Source organism: Chrysochloris asiatica, unplaced genomic scaffold (assembly GCF_000296735.1).
Source record: "Chrysochloris asiatica unplaced genomic scaffold, ChrAsi1.0 scaffold00145, whole genome shotgun sequence".
Taxonomy (NCBI): domain Eukaryota; kingdom Metazoa; phylum Chordata; class Mammalia; order Afrosoricida; family Chrysochloridae; genus Chrysochloris; species Chrysochloris asiatica.
The window spans coordinates 1,395,149-1,416,104 of NW_006408663.1; the positions used below are offsets into that span (position 1 = coordinate 1,395,149).

The 20,956-nt window shown below is 34.5% G+C and overlaps 1 protein-coding gene across 5 annotated transcripts in view; it reads right to left on the reverse strand.

Moving 5' to 3' along the window:
- Window positions 1–20,956, reverse strand: part of SSBP2 (single-stranded DNA binding protein 2) — a 464,724-nt gene that overhangs the window by 56,889 nt on the left and 386,879 nt on the right. For 3 of the 5 annotated variants that reach the window (XM_006870594.1, XM_006870591.1, XM_006870592.1), the window contains 4 exons: window positions 20,127–20,193; window positions 16,482–16,552; window positions 9,899–9,966; window positions 3,507–3,555 (listed from right to left, as the gene is read on the reverse strand). In XM_006870594.1, the coding sequence (XP_006870656.1) occupies window positions 3,507–3,555; window positions 9,899–9,966; window positions 16,482–16,552; window positions 20,127–20,193 (255 nt within the window). Of the gene's footprint in view, window positions 1–3,506; window positions 3,556–9,898; window positions 9,991–16,481; window positions 16,553–20,126; window positions 20,194–20,956 lie in introns of all 5 variants that reach the window. The other 2 variants (XM_006870593.1, XM_006870590.1) reach the window with 1 other exon arrangement.

Here is a 20,956-nt window from a genome sequence, read left to right on the forward strand (position 1 = left end):
CACAGGGCAAATCTGCTGCAAATGCCTCTTTATAGGTTTAAAGAACAAAGATGTTACTTTGAGGACTAAGGTGCACATGAGCCAGGAATGGTATTTTCAATTGCCTCATATATATATGAGAAAACTGGACAATGAACAAGGAAGACCAGAGAATTGATGCATTTGATTCATGGTGTTGGCAAAGAATATTTAAAGTACCACAGACTGCCAGAAGAACAAACAAAATTGTTTTGTAAAAACAGAATGTTCCTTAGAAGTGAGGGTTGACATGTTATCAGGAGGGAAATGTTACCAGTCCCTGGAAAAGAATGTCATATATGGTAAAGTAGAGTCAGTGAAAAAGAGGAAGACCACAACAAGATGGACACAGTGTCTGCAAAAACGTGCCCAAATGTAACAATGATTGTGAGGATGGCGCAGGACTGAAAGTATTTCTTTCTATTGTGCATAGGAACTCTGTGAATTGGAGAGGACTCGAAGGCACCTACAGCAACAATAATAATGCATAACCCAAATTTAATCATGCGGAAACATCAAACGCCCCCAAATATGGGACAGTCTACAAAATAACTGGCTTGCATTCAGTAAAACTGTAAGGCAAAGAAAGATGAAGGCAAAATAAGGAACTGCTACAGAATAAAGGAGACAAAAGAGATAAGACAGCTGAATGCAAAAAGTGATGTTGGGTTTTTAATAAAGGACATTGGAACAATTGGCAAAACCTGAATAAATTCTATAGATTAAGAACTAGTATCATTTAAATGTTAATTTCTGTATTTTGACAATTTTCCTGGGGTTATGATAATGTCTCTGCTTTTAGGAAACACACTGAACTATTTAGGGAGGGAGGGTCATCAGGTCTATAACTTAAATGGTCCAGGGAATACATGTAAAGAGAAAATCATCAAATGTAAATACTAACTCTTGAGGTATCTGAATAATGAGTATATAGGAAGTATTTGTATTATTCTTGCAACTTTTCTGTAAGTCTGAGTTTACTTCAGAATAAACATTTAAAATAAATGAATGTAGCAATTTGAAAACTGCAATAACAAAAGAAAATGAACAACTATTTAAAGCTGCCTTTTTGTTGGAGACAAAATGAAACTGTTGGTACTATTAAACATGGAAAGTAAGTCCAAGGAGTATAGAGTTCATATTACACATGCATTACCACAACAACATAATCAGTGATATTCTGGGGCTGGCCGGGGGGTGGGATTCACTCCTCAATATTTTTTGCTTCTGTTTCATAGTGGCACCGATTTTTTCCTAGACTGTTACTTATTTTTGTTCTCCAATCACTTTTTGAGAAATGTTTCTCTGCATATTCAGGATGATGTCTCCTTTCTCTTTCTGGAGAGAAAAAGATCGGCCTGCCTACCACTTCATTTCTCTATTCAAACAGTGAGTGAGGTGAGAAGTGTCCTGTTGAGGTGTATACTAACTAACTAACAGAGGGGACTACTTTTGATTTTATTACCTGCCTCCATGTCTGCTGCTTAGATGCCCATTTCAGATTAGCTGTTGAATAACAGTTTGATGAGTCTAGCTCCTAGCCTAATTCCTAGTGTTTTTCAGGTTCTGAAATATTACAGAGCTAACGAATCGGGCTGCGAACCACAAGGTCAGCAGTTCGAAACTACCAGCTGCTCCGCGTGAGAAAGATGAGGCTTTCTGCTCTCGTTAAGATTTACAGCCTCAGAAACCCTAAGGGTCGGAACCAACTCGACAGCACTCAACAACAACAACAACAAAAGACTTAATATCCTATATTCTTCTGCACACAGTGCTTGGCTGTATGAAATCCTGAAAAGATAGAGGAACTATAAAAGCCAAACTCACCAGAATGCATTGCTACAAGAGCTCTTCTGATGTGTCTCTAATACTGTTTACTTGGACAATATACCCCTCTAAGGTACAATGCCCCATCTTAAAAATCAACCCTGCCCATATTCCTAAGTGGACTTTTGGAGAAATAGTCCACTATTTCTGGATGGGTGCATAAAAAGAAGCACTAGGTATGCTCTGGCTGCTTGCAATGAGCAGAAGGGGAATGGCTGACTGAGCTGACAGTGAGCACAGACAAAAGGGTCTTTCTATTTGTAGGTGGAAGGCTTACATAATTAAGACAAACATAGATTGTGTTGCTTCTTCAGATATGAAGATAATTAAAATTCTTTCCAGATTCTCATGACAGAAAAACTGTCAGTTCAAGCAGTCAGTTTTTTTGGTGGGTTTTTTTTTCCTTTTAATTCCTATACTCTTAAAATCTTGAATGCAAGGAGGAAAACAACAACAACAAAAAAGTCTTCAAAATCAAAAACAAACTACAAGAATTTGAGAGAAGTTATTCACATCAAAGCACATTATCTGGAAAATAGTACCTTACAAAGATTTGTTGAAATCACATAGTACACTGAAGAAACAAATGGAAAGAACATCATAATCCTTGCCACCCCAAATAATCTCATTCAATAGATATTTAAACTAAAGAGGCATGTAATATAAATTAACAATGTGATTTTTCTCTAAAATTATGGTAAGTACCATCTACTTAATTGAGAAGAAATAGATTTCTGCCTTAGAATAGTATTAGCAATGGATTTAGGATAACACTTACACCTCACTTTTGATTTTTCTGAAGTTTAAATTAACCTTAATCAATAGATTAGTTTTTTGTATATATATAGCAGTAAGCCACTGCCAGCCAAAGAAGGTGACGCCTTTGTTCATACTAGTGAAAGATTCTCCTTCTGGGAAGATACACATAAGCTTCACCCATGGAATGCAGCTTGTATTTCTTGTGTAGTGCACAGACTACCCAAACGCACATAGCAGTCTGCTTTGACATACTAAGGGACTCCAGGTTTCAAAATCAAGAAAGAAAAACATCTCCAGGATCATATTAAGACTGATGATGCCTTAATTTTTAATCTATACACATAATTATATGACATTATAATGAGAGAAAAATATCTAAGTAGTCACACTCTGTACATAAATAGGATGTCCGAGGATGGCAAGTTAGATCCTAGACACAAGATAAATGATACACGCCCCACTTCCTGGAGCAGTGTGAGAAAAAAACTTAGATGCAACTAGTACAACAAATGCAACCATAAAACCTGATTTCCTCCAAGAGAAAGTAATCTTAGCTGTACACTTAGTTATTGTAGAAGTTCAAGCCATTTTTAGAACAAATATCAGCCACTGTATTCCAACTGAAGTATACTTAAACTACAAAATTTGTACATTTTGTAAAAATCGGTTAATCTACACAGAGTGTATGTCTATATTAGATATTCAAGTGAAATAAATTGTTTTCAGGAACATATAGTTTTTCTTAAAAAATGCAGTTTTTATAGAACACTACAACTTTTTTGAATCATTATTATAAAAAACCCTTAACACACCTTATTGCATGACTTTCAAAAACATTTTTTACTGTTGTTATTGTTAAATGTTAAAAATTACCAAAAAAAAAATTAAGTATCTATACTCACTGAATTGGCATTTGTTGGATTTGGCCAAGGTCTGCCACCACCTGGACCCCTACAAAACAATATGACAAAATAACTTTTAACCTGTGCTCTGAATGCTTCACAATAAGCAATGATAAATCATAAAGTAATGATATTCTTAGCTCAGCACTAAAATTACTTTCAATATTTTCATAGCTTTTAAATTTCTGAAATCCATTTAAAAAATTACATTAAACAATTTTCTTCCCAAATGAAACTAGTAAACCCACTTTTATTTTAATAATACTTTGGTTACTATAGCAACCATTAAAAATGATAATCACCACACAGCGGTAATTATAGCTATATAAGTAAATTATTATAAAAAGAACTAATTACGAAAAACAAACCATAATTTTGTGGCGCCAGTATGTGTCAACTGTATCTGATGCAAATGATATCATTTGAAATATAATATCGTCATTTGCTCTTACCAAGTAACAAGCAGATAAATGTACGTAACAGGGAGAAAAAAGTTCTCTCTGTTTTAAAAAAATCACATCGACACTCATAGAATATCATGCATTATTTTATAGTTCAATATATTGACCTGTCCTCCAGTGCCATAGATGATTTAATTAGTATGAAATGAAGGAATCATAATTCTTGTTTTCCTAATTTTTGGCTAAGATAGTGGCCGGAGTAAACCATGGATAAAACAGGAGGCAATATATGTTAATATTTTACCTAACTTTAGAGCAGAGGAGAAAGCTTTGTATTCTATAACTCACAGACATACAATGATTGAAAATAAAATGAAGACCCAATTTAAAAAGGTCACTTGTCCTGAAGCTTTATGATAAACTACACTGGGAACACATCCTGCCTGATGACAAGCAAACTACTGTCAGTTGGTCCTGTGAAATTTGTTGTTGTTAAGGGCCGTCAAGTCAGCTCTAATCCATAGTGACCTTGTATAGGGATTCTGAGGAGCGGCTGGTGAGCTTGAACCGGTCACTCAAAATTCCTTTTTCTATAATAACTACTGCAATGAACATTTTAAATTAAGAACACATTTTCCCTAGTTCTTATTGTAGAGACCTTACCTAAAGTTTTAAGTGTTACACAAAAAGTTATCCAACTTAATTACTACATTACTCATGTCTTATAAACATTTAGAACTATTTTTCGTTCTTTTGGGTTCTGTAAGAGGTACGAGGAGTCCTGGTATTGTGCCGTACGATAAGCACTCGACCTCAAGGTCAGCTTGAACTGCAAGGTAGGCAGTTCAAACTCACCAGCCATTCCTTAGAAACCCTACACAGGGTTGCTATGTGTCGGAACTGACTCGATGGCAAACAACAAAGGGGTATGAAGAGACTCTGGTGATGCAATGGGTTAAGTGCTGGGCTGCTAACTGCAAGGCTGGTGGTTCAAACCCACCAGTCTGTCCACAGGAGAACGATAAGGCTGTCTGATCCCATAAAGATTTAGTCTTAGAAACTTTACTGAGCAGTCCTACTTGATCCTACAGGGTTGCTATGAGTTGGAACTGACTCCATGGCAGTGGATTTGGTTTTGGAAAGAGTGTAAACTGTACAGAGATACATGAACTCTACTCTGTCCTTAGGTTCTCTTAGCAAGGCCCAAGTGGAATTTTCCCCAACTTGGCTTGAGTATTACTAGGGAAAGGTAAGATTTCCAGAGGCAACTTGACCAAAGTATCACATAAGGAGATGGTGAGGGGAGTTTATGTCGTCTGTGGAAACTGATGCCTTTCCAAGATTAACATTTTATAATTGTTTCATGGAGTCCTGGTGTGGTGCTGTGAGCTACTGCGTCAGACTGCAAAGTCATCTGAACTGCAAGTTCAGTGGTTCAAGCTTACCAGCTGCTCCTTGAAAACCCTATACAAGGTCACTATGGGTAGGAATCGAATTGACAGCACTTAACAACAAAAACAATTGTTTTATAGTAAGGTACTGGAATATATGAGAAAGATGATGCTACATACAGGAGTCAATGCCTCTATGGACAGAAATTAAAACACAGGGTATGTGCTGATCATGTAAAGCATTTGGGCAGTAAAACCTATCCACATGATGTGTTTGATGATAAGTGAAACACAGTAGAGAGATACAGAATATTGGGAAACATTCATCTTCAGATAACATAAAAATATACCCTTTACAAATTATGTCAAAGATTTACATAAACTTAAGATATGTAAATAATGACCTCAAAATTTTAAATATTATACTTAAATCAGGACTGTATGAATAAGACCTATTAAAATAATGTAAAATAAGACCTATTAAAATAACACAAAAAATAACTTATGCATTTGATTATTTGATAAACTATTATTTTATATTAGATTATATTTTAATATAGTAGGATAAATATCAATTATTCATGTTGATAGATACATTTCACCTAACACTGTCACTGTCTTTGAAACACATTTTCAATTTCACTGAATGAAGTGGGAATTTTAAGAGTGAGAAGTTCTATTAGAACAACTATTTAAGATCAGTAATTCACACTTGCTTTGAAATCTGTCAGTATTACCAAGAAAGTATGAAAGAAATAAATTTTAAATGAAAATTTCTACATAAGTACAGTTTGAATTTAAACCAGGTTAGCCTTCCTTATTTAAACACAAAGAGAAAAATGATATTTAAAGAAATCTGCATATTTTGGTAGGGTATATACATATGATAAAACCAAAGTAAAAGTGACTACCAAAGGGGGTGGGTTAATTAATTCTCTGAATCTCTGTAATTCACAAGCATTGTATTTCAAGATAATAACTGTCAAACATTATCTTTCTAGAGGAAATGATATACAGCAAGAAGACCCTTTGTAATCTTTTTGTAATCTTAATTTCTATAAAACAGCAAGGTACTAAAGTTAAATTAGAAATACTTTAATGTTGTATTCTAAATTCTTAATGTAGTTAATATAGATGCGTATCAATATTCGTTTCCTTTAAAAATAATCTATTACGCATTTGAAAACATTTACATTGTGACACTATTTTATAAATTCTACTTTAAATGAGTTCAATGAACATTAACACTTCATATTATAGTGAAATTAATTTATTTATGTTAACCTTTTAATTATACAAATAATAAAAACATACTTTTAATTTTAAGTGACACTTTGTGCAATTTATCCTGTGTTAACAACATGGAAATGTAAAGATTGTTATCAAAATAACCATTTGCTATGGAGGAAGCCAATATTTTTAGAAGCAAAATTATCAAAATTTTGTTGCAAATACTTAATGCTATAGTGATAGTTTCCAGTGAAAAATAAAGTCTTCAATTACTTTGTTTAATGACCAGGGTTGGATATTTTTATTATCATTGAAACTCTCCTGGTAAATGATAAAAAGTGACAAGAGAAAGATAAATGATTACGATAGGATTGTTCATCAGATTCACCCTGACCCCCCCACACATACAGTAGACTGAGAGGGCAAACACAGTGTAAGTAACACAATTCTAATGAATGCATTTTCCTTTACTTTTTAAGGTGTCCACCATGTAAATATGACATGAAAAAAAGTCACAAAACACTACAATCAGAAATACTTACCTTGCACAAAGTAAGACTTACTGTGTTTTAAAGAGGATTAAATTATGAAGTGAACTTCAATAAAGTTTATTGTGTATGATGCAGATAATGTGTTTTTTGTTTTTGTTTTTTTGTCTCTTGAAACTCACTTTTGCTTTGCAGGGGCTAATATCAATATAAGAAGAATTCTCTCTGGTTCTATCTTCCATTGCATAGAGCCTTCCCTGATGTAGACTTTACGTTTTCAGTGTTCTTGAAGGAACACTACTTTATAGAAAACAAAAACGGTGTGTGGCTCTAAGTAAATGGTAATAGTAACAAACCATGGAAATCTGAGTCTGTAAGATTCAGTTTTGTTAAGCTTTTTTTTTGTATTTGATAATATAAATAGCAAAATATTACGTAATGAAAATAATCTCAAGGAATCCAAGTACATATAAATAAGAGTCCCTAACTCAAATATCAACACATATTAAATTTTTGACACTAAATTTTATTCTCCTTAGTCTAGAAATTTAAATGTACCATGTACATATGCTTAAGGAGGCTCTGGTAGCATAGTGGTTACAAATCGTGCTGCAAACATCAGGGTCAGCAGTTCAAAACTACCAGTTGTTCCAAGGGAGAAAGATGAGGCTTTCTACTCCTGTAAAGATTCACAGCTTCGGAAACCCTGTACAGGGTGGCTATGAGTTGGAACTGACTCCACAGCACATAACAACAACAACAACAAGCACACAGGTTACGAATTGGGCTGCTAATCTCAAGGTCAGCAGTTCAAAACTACCAGCCGTTCCAAGGGAGAAAGATGAGGCTTTCTACTCCCGTAAAAATTCACAGCCCCAGAAACCCTGTACAAGGTTGCTATGAGTCAGAACCGACTCTACAGCACATGACCACCACCACATATGCTTAAGTATATGTGAGAATGGAACTAGATAATTTTAAGCATTGACTTGCGTTTCCTAGTGGTCACATGGTGTCCTCATGTGGTGCTGTAGGAAAAGCACTGAACTGCTAATGGAAGGTTGGCAGTCCAAACACATCAGCCACTCCTTGGAAACCCTATATAGGGTTGCTATAAGTCAGAACCAACTCAACACAACAACAATAACAATAGTTACAGGAACCCTGGTGTGGCACTGTAGAATAAGATGCAGCCTACTAACCACAAGGGGAGCAATTCAAACTCATCAGCCACTCTCAGAAACCCTATAAAAGGTTGCTATAAGTCAAAATAGACTCAACAGCACAAAACAACAATAGTTTATATCAAATGGTTTTTTCCTCCCTACAGGTGTGACGCTGTAAGATAAGCACTGGACTGCAAGGTCAATCTACCTCAAGGTGGTGGTTCAAACCCACCAGCCACTCCTTGGAAACCCTATACAGGGTCACTATAAGTCAGAACTGACTCGATGGCACTACAACAACAACAACAATTACCAAAACATGTTGGATTTAAAGTTGTATCTATAGCCAATCATAATGCAGAGTTTTTTACAGAATGAGAAACTCTTAATATTTAATGATAATTCTGAGTTGATCATAGTATTAAAAATGCATACTCATATCTGCTGCATTTTACAGTGAGACTCTCAGGTAGGTAAATTTAATACGTTCCCATTCTACAGGCAAGAGTTACTGCCTTTGACATTATTAGCACAATGCATCATTCATTCTTTTTTGTAGTAACCATTACAAAAGGGTAAGTAAGCCTTTGGAGAATGTAAGAAGAGTCAGACTTCTTACCTATCTATTTTTACCTTAAAAGTGAAAAGACATGATAGGACAATTTGAACTACTTTTTCTCTTATTCTGTTAAGAGTCTGGATGGTACCCACCTATTAACCTACTTTCTATTTAAGGCAAAACTGCTTTCCAGGAAAATGATTTTGAAAACTTAAAAAGAAAAAACACTTTGTATATCAAAAGAACTTACATCGTGTATATTTATAATGCCATTAAATGATGTCTACTACTATTTAATTTAATATGTCAGTTAACAACAAACATGGTTGACAGAAAATACATTTGAGAAGACTAGCCCACAACCCCAGGAAGAACACTTTCATGATTTCTTTAGGCCACATCATACAACTGATCTTACAGTGAATTGATATCACTAACAAGTACCTGAGATATACAGAATTTTGAAAGTAAGTTGGATAATGAAAAATGAGTAAAAAATTTCCTAACAAATTTCATTAAATGGTAGAAACAAACTAATTTCGTTAGATTTGAAAAGGCATATTCCGTGAACGCACTTAGTGTATCCCTTACTTAAGTGCAACACAAATTTTTAAAAGAAAAATTTTCCTATACCAAGGAAAGCTTTAACATGAAAGATACCACCAGATAGAATTCCTCCTGGGATAACAGTAGTCCTGACACAGCAAACGTGAAGACACAAGTATTTTTATATACCAGACACTCCACTCTTAGTAATCGCTATACATTTGTTAGAATGAGGTTAAAGACATTCAGTTATCTACTTCTGTAGCTAAATCATGGTTATGGTGTTGACATTTATAGGGTGACTACGTGATTACTTTGACGACTCATTTCTGTGATGACTAAACAAATAAAACAAGAAAATAAACAAGCAACAGGCTAAAATTTAACATTGATGGCACCTGAAAAAGATAAATAAAAATCTGATGGTTGCGAGAGAAGGAAGAAAAACACAGAGGACATGTGAAAATGAAGCAAACACTATAGCTCATGGTTAGTTCATTTTTACACTATACAGGGCTTTAGGAACGCTAATCATTTCACAAATTAGTGTTGTTTTAGTAAACTGAAAATGTAACATTACACTGGACAGGATAATATAGCATTTTGCTTACATGTTCATTGCAGGCATTCCCGGGCCACCTAAAGCATTCAGTGGGGGTCTCATTGCACCTCCATAGTTCTGTAATGATAACCAAGGGTCAGACTACCACAAAACAAAAAAACAAAACCAAAGAGGAGGGGGGAAAGAAAGGAGAGCAGGTTAATCATTTCCCTACATAACTTCTGATTGGATAAGGCCTGTGCAATTCATTCTCTGAAGGTTCCATTCTTGTACTTTTGCTACTATCTTAACTATTACTTTGGTTTGTGTATTTAAAAACTGTGAATATATACGACCATTGGAACATGTTAAATGATTAAGATATAGCTGCAATAATAACAGTCAATATATTTATTGATACCCTAATGTCTGGACAATAGTAAATTTTTTCACAGAAAACATTCTTAAATCTTAAACTTGTTTTTAAAGGGAAGATTCAGTTAACATGTTTGAAACTGTCAGATCATTGAAAATCACATAAAAACAAAATAGGAACCCCCAAATGTTGAATACAAACTTCTGTCCACAAAATACCACACAGAAATGTACTAGTATATAAATTCATAAAAACATGTGAAAATTAAAACTGTGTTCAAATATGTTTGCATGAATTGTATGCTTCAGTAGACTTCTGTTGGGTCATTTCCATTAGGATACCACCTCATATGCATCATATCTAGAAGTAAACTCAGTATTATCTTCTCAGGAGTATTCTTTAAGTGCCTTCTTCAGCCACTTGATGGATGACATCACCTTCCACATAACAATTCAGACAAAGAACCTCTAGGAGATCTTGATGTCTCCTCCTTTTTTCCTTCAATTCTCATATCTAGTCAGTCACGAAAGTCTATTGATTCTACCAGTCAACTAGCTCTAAAACACTCGCTTTTCTATCAGTAAACTGTCATTTACCTTGGTTCTTCATTTGTCTCTTAGTATTCTCCTTTCAATAGGTTCAGTGTGTTCTCCACATGCCTTCAGAGCTATCTTTTAAAGGCTCAGTTCTATTCATACCATCTAAAACGCCATGACGGCCAAACTACCTTTTAAAGTCACTTATTAAATAAAGTCAAAACTCTGCAGTATGACTTTCTGAAATTATTCACAGCTCGATTCCAGACAATCTTTCCTGTTCTCCTTTCTTACAAGCCTCACCTCTTCCTCTACTCTGAACCACATCCTCCAGCATACTGCACTTCAGGAGTTCAGACACACTCAACACACTTTTAAACTCATGTTGACTCATCTAAGTTGTCTGCTGAGTCTAAGTGTTAAGACCATAAGAAAATATACAATGAGCTAGGTCTGTTAACTCAAGAGAGTAAGCCAGTTACTAAATCCAATTATTTAGTGGCAAGTTGATTTCTTTGTTTGTTTACTTATACTTTAAGAAAATCTTACTTAAACATCCCAATTTTTGTGTTCTATGTGAACTCAGAATGGTCTCTGCTCACTCAACCCATCAGTTAAAGGGCTAGCAATTTCCTTTAACCTCTGCATCAAGTATGATGGCAGTAGCAGTATAAGCAAGGGGTATCTGAGAAGAAAGTTAGTCACTGGGAACAAAATCTGAATGATAAAATAGAAATGCTTTACAACGGTAATCTCCCTTCACTGTGGGTCTGACAGTATCTGTTTGTTTTATTATGAAAGCTATCAATTTTCCTTATATCTCTAAGTAAAGATCCTGGTTTGAATCTTTATTATCATTTTCCTGCTTCCTCTGGCCCTCTTTCTCCTGTATGATCTTGGGTCATGATTCTCTTAACCTTAATTTCCTTATCTGTAAAGTGATAATATCATCTCCTTTAAAAGGCAGTTGGAAGACAAAATGAATTCATAAAAAGCACCTATCAAAGTGCTTGGTGCATTAAGTGCATGGTGCATGATGCTCAAAAATGGTAGCAGCTATTGCTTATTACCCTCAATAAGGCACTAGTTGATTTAAATGAATCCTCATCTTGTTCGCTTTTCTTGAGCCTCCAACCCTAACAGAATAGTTTGCTTGCTTATCTAATAATTTCATGGCATATATCTATGCAAGACTTTATTCTAGTAAATAATAGTTTTCCTTTATGTGTCTGCATCTCCTGTTAAACCATAAACACCTTGAAGGAAGGGACTTTGTTTACTCACCTATGGGTATACATACCCAGTATTCAGGTATGGTTTCTGGCACATAGTAGGATTGATTAATTAGACTGAATTATCACAAAGAATAAGTAAGAACATTTTTAACGAGAAAAATCCATTGCCATTAAGTCAATTTCAATTCATAGCGATTCTGTAGGACAGAGTAGAACTGCTCCCCAAAGTTTTCTAAGGCTGTCTTCTTTTCAGAAGCAGACTGCCACATCTTTCTCCTGTGCGGTGGCTAGCAGGTTCTAACCACTAACCTTTGGCTGCGCCGCTGGGCACGTTAACCACTGTGCCACCAGGGCTCCTTATATATCTTGATAGATGAACAAAATATTTTTGAACTTAAGCAAAAAGTTATCAGGGAGATAAGAAAGAGTGACAATAGGCTTTCAAAATGCTAACAGCAAAGGCAGAATGGGAGAACTAATTTAGAATTGCTGAATTTCAAAGCTGATGGTAGCTATAACAATTCCATCTGCTCTAATCTCTCTCCCAATGCAATGTTCCTGGCAAAGTGGCTGTTCCGAATCTGCTTGGGAAGTTTATGCAAAGTTTTTTCCATGATTGGACAGTTTAATTCCTAGAAAGCTCTCTCTTGTAATGAGCTGAACTCTAACTCTCAACTTAGATTTAAAAATACAGAATCAATCTACTCTTTGTTCACCTGACAACCCATCATGTATTTCCACCTCATCATTTCTCTACACCAAATATATGATTGAAAATGATGGTATGCTCCTACTTGTATGTATTACCAATCCTTTAGATTTCTAGAGGAGCTAGAGCTAGTTGTGAAGCTTGGATGCATTTTTCTGTTACTCATACGGCACTAACTGAACTTAAGAACAGTCTAGTTAATTACATCTTATTAGGAAAGCAAATAGAAAAAAAATACATATAAAATAAGAAAGATGTTTTTCTTGGTTAATAAAAACATTTTGCTTTTCTACTGAAAGGTTTCTAATGTCAGTTTTAAAATCATGTGCTACTACTCTATTTAGATCTAAAATAGATTAAGGGGTAGGAACAATATGCCAGGATTTGGAGGCAAACTTCCACTTGCTGATCTATGTATTATTACTTATATGCTTATTATGTTCTAAGTGTACATTCTGCTTAAATAAGCAATATTCAGGAATCTATCCATCTATATCTATTTCTCTGTTCTAGGAATTCATTAGTTCCAATAGATAAACATTGTCCCCACCTTTACCACATTAATCTTAAACTCAGAAAATGATAGAAGTAATAGATATAATAAAAAGATGTGTATTTTGTTTGTCCATAAAGCTAAAAACAACATTCCAAAAACTTTCTATAATTCAATACAATATGGCAGGCAGACTTTGTTCTTGGGTAGCATCTATATATATGATTAAGTATCTTTTAGATTTATTTCCATTATCTTTTAAGAAACAGCTAACCTTATCACAAAACACACAAGTTTATAATGAATATTCTTTATATATGAATGTTGTTGTTGTTGTTAAGTGCTGTTGAGTCGGTTTCAACCCATAGCAACCCTGTATAGGGTTTCCAAGGAATGGCTAGTGAGCCTGAACCTCCGACCTTGTGGTTCAAACCGACATTGCCGTCCAGTGCATTAACCCATAGCGCCACACCAGGATTCCTTATATACTAATAGATATGAAATAAATCTCATAAGAGCACCCCATTTCAAATGATTTTAGCTGACTTTTTTTTCCTATTGTACCATTTAAATGAATATAACTCTTGCTTTATTTGAATATATGTTGTTATGGCTGCTAGTGCTGTGGAGTCTGTTCCAACTCATAGTGACCTCGTGTAGGGTTTCTGAGGCTGTAAATCTATTCGGGAACAGAAAGCTTCACCTTTCTGCATTGGGGTGGCTGGTGGGCTCAAACTGCTAACCTTTTGGGTCCAGTTCAGTGCTTATTGTACAGCGCCACTAAGCTCCCCAATACATGTTATGTATATATAATTTCCATTACTCTTTTATACTTGCATATTTGGTGATTTTAAAAAGCTACTGTAGGTCATTCTGGTTTCTGAGTTAAATTCCTCCCAAAATACTTAATTTCCTTCAACCTACATAGCTAATCCAAGTGAGAGGAAATAAACTCTCTTTTTGTATTTGAAAAGACAATTAATGCTTTCAAAATAAATTTAGTTATTAAAGTTCACCAGTAGATTACTCACCTGAAGCAGAAGTGTTACACACTTTTTTTTTTTACTTATCGCACAAAACATATAGCTAGATGTTTACAATATAAAGCATACAGACCAGTATGCTTTTTAGTTCTGTATTTTCAAATGACATCTAAGTATGCCTATATTGTTATATGTCCTCAGATACTGAAAAAGGGATTCTCAAAATAAGGCGCTAGTTTTCAAAGTGTATTAAGAATATTGGTCTGGGAATGAGAAAAGCCTAAAGAACAGTTAGCTGAAAAAGAATCACCATCGAATGTTCCATTTTAGCCATTGCCTGTAATCTGTATTTCAAATTTGTCTATTAGGAAAATCTTTTAGAAAAATACCTTAAAGTTCTATGCAACCAAATTGGTTAATTTAGTTGACTGAAAGTACATTCAAGCAATGAGATAAACTACAGATCTAATAAAGTTTGTTATTAATGGCTTAATGACAAAATAGAGAAAAATACTTTAAATATCTAAATGGAGTTAGAGGATTTACTCTTAATTTAATAAATAGGAAAGAACTGAGCTTGAATTAAAAAATAGTTGGTTATATGAGCATGTTTCAAAAGAATTAATATACTATATATTATTACATGTTGGTTAGAAACTCTTAGGACTAAATCTAGATGTTAATTGAGATTACTGGATATTAATTCTGACCCCTTAAGGGGGGCGGTTACAACAAAACATTAATATTTTAGAAATACTTATCTAAAATTTCCAGGAAACCATTTAGTTCATTTAAAATTTTTGTTTTAATTAGGCACAGGCATTTGCTATGTACTGGATTGAATTATATGAAATTGCTGTTGTAAGTTAAAATGGTCAAATTTAATTTATTTCATATGGTTCTGTCTAAGGTAAAAATTTTAAGCTACCAATTCTAAAAGCATTAAAATGTTCAAGATTTAAAAGAATGAGACCACTATGTGATCTTTAAATAACTATAATATAATATAAATACTATAAATAAATATAAGTATTGATGGATAAATTATAAATACACAATGAAATAAGCTATTAAACACCTAAAATACTATTTCAGCATAAGGCAATAAAAGACCAAAAAGTCCCTCAAGCATAGCATCCAAAATGAATTTGCAGTATGATAAATAATAATAATGTTTTCATTTCTAAACAATGCAATAATATATCCTCTAAAAGGAAAAACAGACAAACCATAATAATGCTGTACTTGAAAGGGGAAAAGGAAATAAATTAATTCATTTTATTAATCAGCCTTAAGATAGTCTAATGTCTGACCCATAAGACAGAAATGTAAAACTCTGAATTTTAGATTACTTTTTATTACAACATTATGAAATTAATTGTATCTTAAAAGCAGTTTTCTCAAGGAAATAAAAAAAGTAAGGATGCTTTATCTAAAATAAATGATATTCTGGAACAGTGCACTCAAAATATCACCAAAGCTAGCTAAGTCTGGCTCAAATTCAGTGTATACTTCTGGGAAATGTGGTGAAGAAGCAAACTAACATCTAATGTATAATGATAGAATGCTGTAAAGGAGATCCAAGGTTTTCATATTTTAAAAAAACATTCTTTGGTAGTTACCAGGGGTGGGAGAGTGGAGAGAGTAATTCATTGGCTAGAGGGTAGACACATGTTAGCTCTGGTGATGGGGGAGGCAATATACAAGAATAGGGAGGTTGGCAGAAGAATGACGAAGACAGGTGAAGACACAGGCAGTTAATACATGGGCTAAAGAGTCTGGAAGTAAATAGTGATAGACACACAACCTAGGAACAACAGTGTTCTGTGCATAGATACATGGATTGAGACTTATGCTAAAGAAGTAAGGGAGGAAGAATGATATAAAAAATAAAGTTTGTTCATAGATGGTTCCCAAATGTTTTCATCATCTATAAAGAAATATGGTTCTACATAATAAATTATCAATGGCATTCTTTACCTGAGTTATGAAAATATATTTTATGCTTATTTTATGTAGTATTTTCAGTGAATATTGTTTCAACTTAAAATAACCACATCCTCAGCATTAACTAACCAAAAGTACCGTCTTTTTTATAACGTATTTTTACACAGTATATTTTCACAAATAAACCAAAGGTATATTGTGATGACATCTTTTACAATATTTTTGGTTATCTCACTGATTTGGATGTGTTACAGTTACTATGTTCTCAAAAATCTAACAACCATGTTATGTCAATGCATACAATAAAATGCAGCAAACAACACTGCTTCTTAGAAGGTAAAGGCAAATCTAAGCTTCTGCACTGATGAATTTACCTGTGGTCCTAATGGCACCATTCCTCTTGGAGGAGTCATTCTCTGCATTGGCCCACCCATATTTGGATGTCCTAAGGAAAAAGAGAAGTATGAGGATGTCAACAATGTCATGAGAATGAGGGCTAAACTAGAACCTACTATCCTCCTCCCTGTCTGATATTAGAATATCTTATTTGCAAAGAGATGAAATTATTGACACCATCTTCTTCACTTCCAAGGCCACTTTAACCACTATCTACTCACATTCCCGATTTCTGTTTTGTGGTTGGAACTTCTTTTGTCACACCACTTGCTCCTCTTTCTTTTGGCATTATACAATGCCAAAAGAAAGAGGAGCTATGTAAGTTTGTTGAACTAATGAGATCTCGTGTTGCTTGATCTTTTCCTTCTTATCTTTAAGGTGGACTAAGATCATAATCTTAAGCATTACTGGGCTGAAATGGACTGCTATTGGCCATTTTGAGTTAGACTATTATATGGCTTACTATGCTGGAAATGACATAGCACTGTGGGTTAATGCACCAGATTGCAAAGTCGGTTTGAACTGCAAGGTTGGCGGGTCAAGCTCACCAGTCACTCCTTGGAAACCCTACACAGGATCACTATGGGTTGGAACCCACTCGATGGCACTTAACAACAACAACAAAATCAATATCCTAAGCATTACTGAGCTGAAATAGAAGCCATTTTCAATTAGACTACTATATGGCACACTATGCCAAAAAAGACAAATTGATGAGGAATGACATCACATTCACCATCAAAAAGAACATCTCAAGATCTACTTTGAAGTATAATGCTGTCTGTGATAGGATAATAGTCATATGCTGCCTACCACAATTATTAAAATTTACATACCAACCACTGAAGCCAGAGGTGACAAAATTGAAGAATTCTATCAACTTTTTCAGTCAGATAATTATTGGTGATTGGATTGCAGAGTTGGAAACAATAGTATTTGGAAAATATGGTCTTGGTGACAGAAACAATTCTGAGATTGCATGATAGAATTTTGCAAGACCTATGACTTATTCATTGCAAATACCTTTTTTTAACACCATAAAAGGCAATGATACCAACAGACCTCACAAGATAGAATTCACAGGAACCATATTGACTACAACTGTGGAGGAGAAACATAATGTCAGCAGTCAAAGTAAGGCCAGAGATTAACTTTGGAACAGACCATCGATTGCTGATATACAAGTTCAGACTGAAGTTGAAGAAAATGAGAAGTCCACAAGAGTCAAAATGACTTTAAATATATCCCACCTGAATTTACAGGCAATTTTAAGAACAGACTTGATCTTTTAGACACTAATGATTGAAGATCAAAATATCAGAAGAATTGTGGGATGATAATCGAGAATCTTATACATGAAGAAAGCAAAAGGTTATTAAAAACACAGGAAAGAAAGAGAAGACAAAATGGATGTCAGAAGGGGTTCTGAAACCTACTTTTGAGCAAAGGTGAGCTAAAGCAAATGGAAGAAATGAGGACATAAAAGAGCTGAACAGAAAATTTCAAAGGGAAGCTTGAGAAGACAAAGTAAAGCATTATAATGAAATGTGCGAAGACCTGCAGTTAAAAAACCAAAAGGGAAGAACATGCTCAGTATTTCTCAAGCTGAAAGAACTGAAGAAAAACATCAAGCATCACCTTACAATACTGAAGGATAAAATACTAACAACATAGGCAGCAGCAAAAGATGAAAGGAATACAGAGTCACTGCACCAAAAAGAATTGGTTACCATTCAAGAGGTAACATATAATCAAGAATCAGTGGTAATGAAGGAAGACGTCTAAGCTGCACTGAAGGCATTGATGAAAAACAAGGTTCCAGGAAATGTTGGAATACAAATTGAAATGTTTCAGCAAACTGATGCAATACTGAAGGTTCTCACTCATCCATGCCAAGATATTTGGAATAAAGTTACCCAGTCAACCTAGTGGAAGAGATTCATATTTGTGTCCATTCCACAGGAAGGTGACTCGAAGGAATGTGGAAATTTTTGAACAATATCATCAATACCACATGCAAATGAAATTTTGCTAACGATAATTTAAAAACAGTTGTAGCATCAACAGGAAGCTGCCAGAAATTCAAGCCAGATTCAGAAGAGGATGCAGAATTAGGGATATCACTGCTGACACCAGATGAATCTTGGTGAAAAGCAGACAGAAAATAGTTTACTTGAATTTTATTGATTATGAAAAGACATTCAGCTGTGTAGATCATAACAAACTATGGATAACATTGTGAAGCATGAGTATTCTGGAACACTTAATTGTGCGCGTGAGGAACCTGTAGATAGAGCAACAGGCAGTCATTCAAACAGAAGCAGGGATATTGAATGGTTTAAGATCAGGAGAGGTGTGGGACAGGGTTCTAACCTTTCACATACTTATTCAATCTGTATGCTGAGCAAATAATCTGAGAAGCTGGATGATATGAAGAAGAACACGGCATCAGGCTTGATAGCAGATTCATACCGACCTGTAATATGTAGATGATACAACCTTGCTTTCTGGGACTGAAGAGGACTTGAAGTACTTACTGATGAAAATCAAAGACTACAGTCTTCAGTATGGATGTAAAGAAAACAAAAATCCTCAAAACTGGACCAATAAGTAACGTCCTGATAAATGGAGAAAAGATTGAAGCTGTCAAAGACTTCAATTTGCTTGGATCCACAATCAGCTCTCATGGAGGCAGCAATCCAGAACCCAAACCACACACTACATTAGACAAATCTGCTGCACAAGATCACATTAAAGTGTTACAAGCAAAGATTCACTTTGAGGACTAAGGTGGACGTCACCCAAGTCTTGGTATTTTTATTTACCTCATATGCATGGAAAAGTTGGATTATGACAAAGGAAGACTATAGAATAATCAACGTGTTTGAATTATGGTGTTGAAGGAGAAGAACATCCAGAATGCTCCTAAGAAGCAATGATGGCGAGACTTCATGTTTCATTCTTTGGCCATGTTGTTAGGAGGGACCAGTCCCTGGAGAAGGACATCATGCTTGGGAAAGTAGAGGGTCAGTGAAAAAGGGGAAGAACCTCAATGAGATGGACTGACAAAGTGGCAGCAACACTGGGCTCAAAATTAACAATTGTGAGGATGGCATAGTACTGGCTACTGCTTCATTTTGTCCTGTATAGGATTGCTACAGTTGGAACCTACTCAAAGGCATTCTACAACAACAACCACTCCAAATGGAAAAGAGTAGGCACACTGATAAGACGAATGATAAGACAAGTGCCTCAATACCCTTTATAAGCAGTTACGTAAAATGTTTCATGAATTTATTAGTTAAAATACGGACTTTTATATAAATTATATATTTTTCTTAAGATTTCACTGTCCTCGCTATTGTACAGCATTGAAAACCCAATGGAAAAGTTCTACTGCATAAACACGGGGTTGCTATGAGTTTGAGTGAACTTAATAGCAATTAGCAAAAACTTTGGTATATAATTAAGAGTTAACCGGAAATATAAACCATTTATTCACATTACCAGCAAAAATGCAACAGGTGCAATAACAGGAGAGTTATACAAATTTGCCTTAAAAAAATAATGGATTTCCTCTGAGCTTCAGCACATCAATGTCACTTTCACTTCAGAGCAGTCACCTTGTTGTCGAGTTGGGTCCATTCCACTGGGAAGTAATGGCTGGCTTCCTGGGACACCTCCAAGTGCCTAGTACATTTAATAAAGTAACACATGAGACATATTGTAAATACTTATCAAATCCATGCTTTAAAAATTCCCCTTTAAAATTAAAATATTCTTCCTGCAATACAATTATAGAATATATTTGCATATTTTTCAAGATTTCTCATATTTCACATTCATTTATATATTTTATAGGTCTAAAGACCTAGTACTAGTTTTCAATTCTAAAAGGATCCTACTTTTGTCCAATTTTTGTTGTGAACAAAAATCTAGGCAAGAAATAGCCTAGTTATTTTTAAGAAGTATAATGCCTTTTCCAAAAACTACTTTACTACGTATACTACAATAACAGATTTTGCTTCTTAAATGTATGTCTTAACTAATTAAAATTTTCAAGTATTTCAAAAGAAATTTAACACTAAAGAACTTAAGAGATATCCAAATGAGGATGTTGACAATTGTCATATTGAGATATAATAGAAACCTGCCATTTCTCAAACCCTTTAACAAATCTTTTAAAATTCTCTATTTCTAGAACATATTCTGCTCACTTGGAATTATAATAACAACAGAACTAAAGGTTAGAGGTCTGTTAATATTTTCTGTGGTCACATTTTTTCCCTATGAAATGATTAGAAAAATAATACTTCAATATTACTAGAAAAATAATAGTCCAATATGTTCATAAATTTGCTTATGGAAAAGGAGAACAAGAGTTGAAAAAAGACAGAGATTATCAGAAAAGCTTGGGGCTTTGTGCTGGGGCACAATCTGGTTATCACTGTCT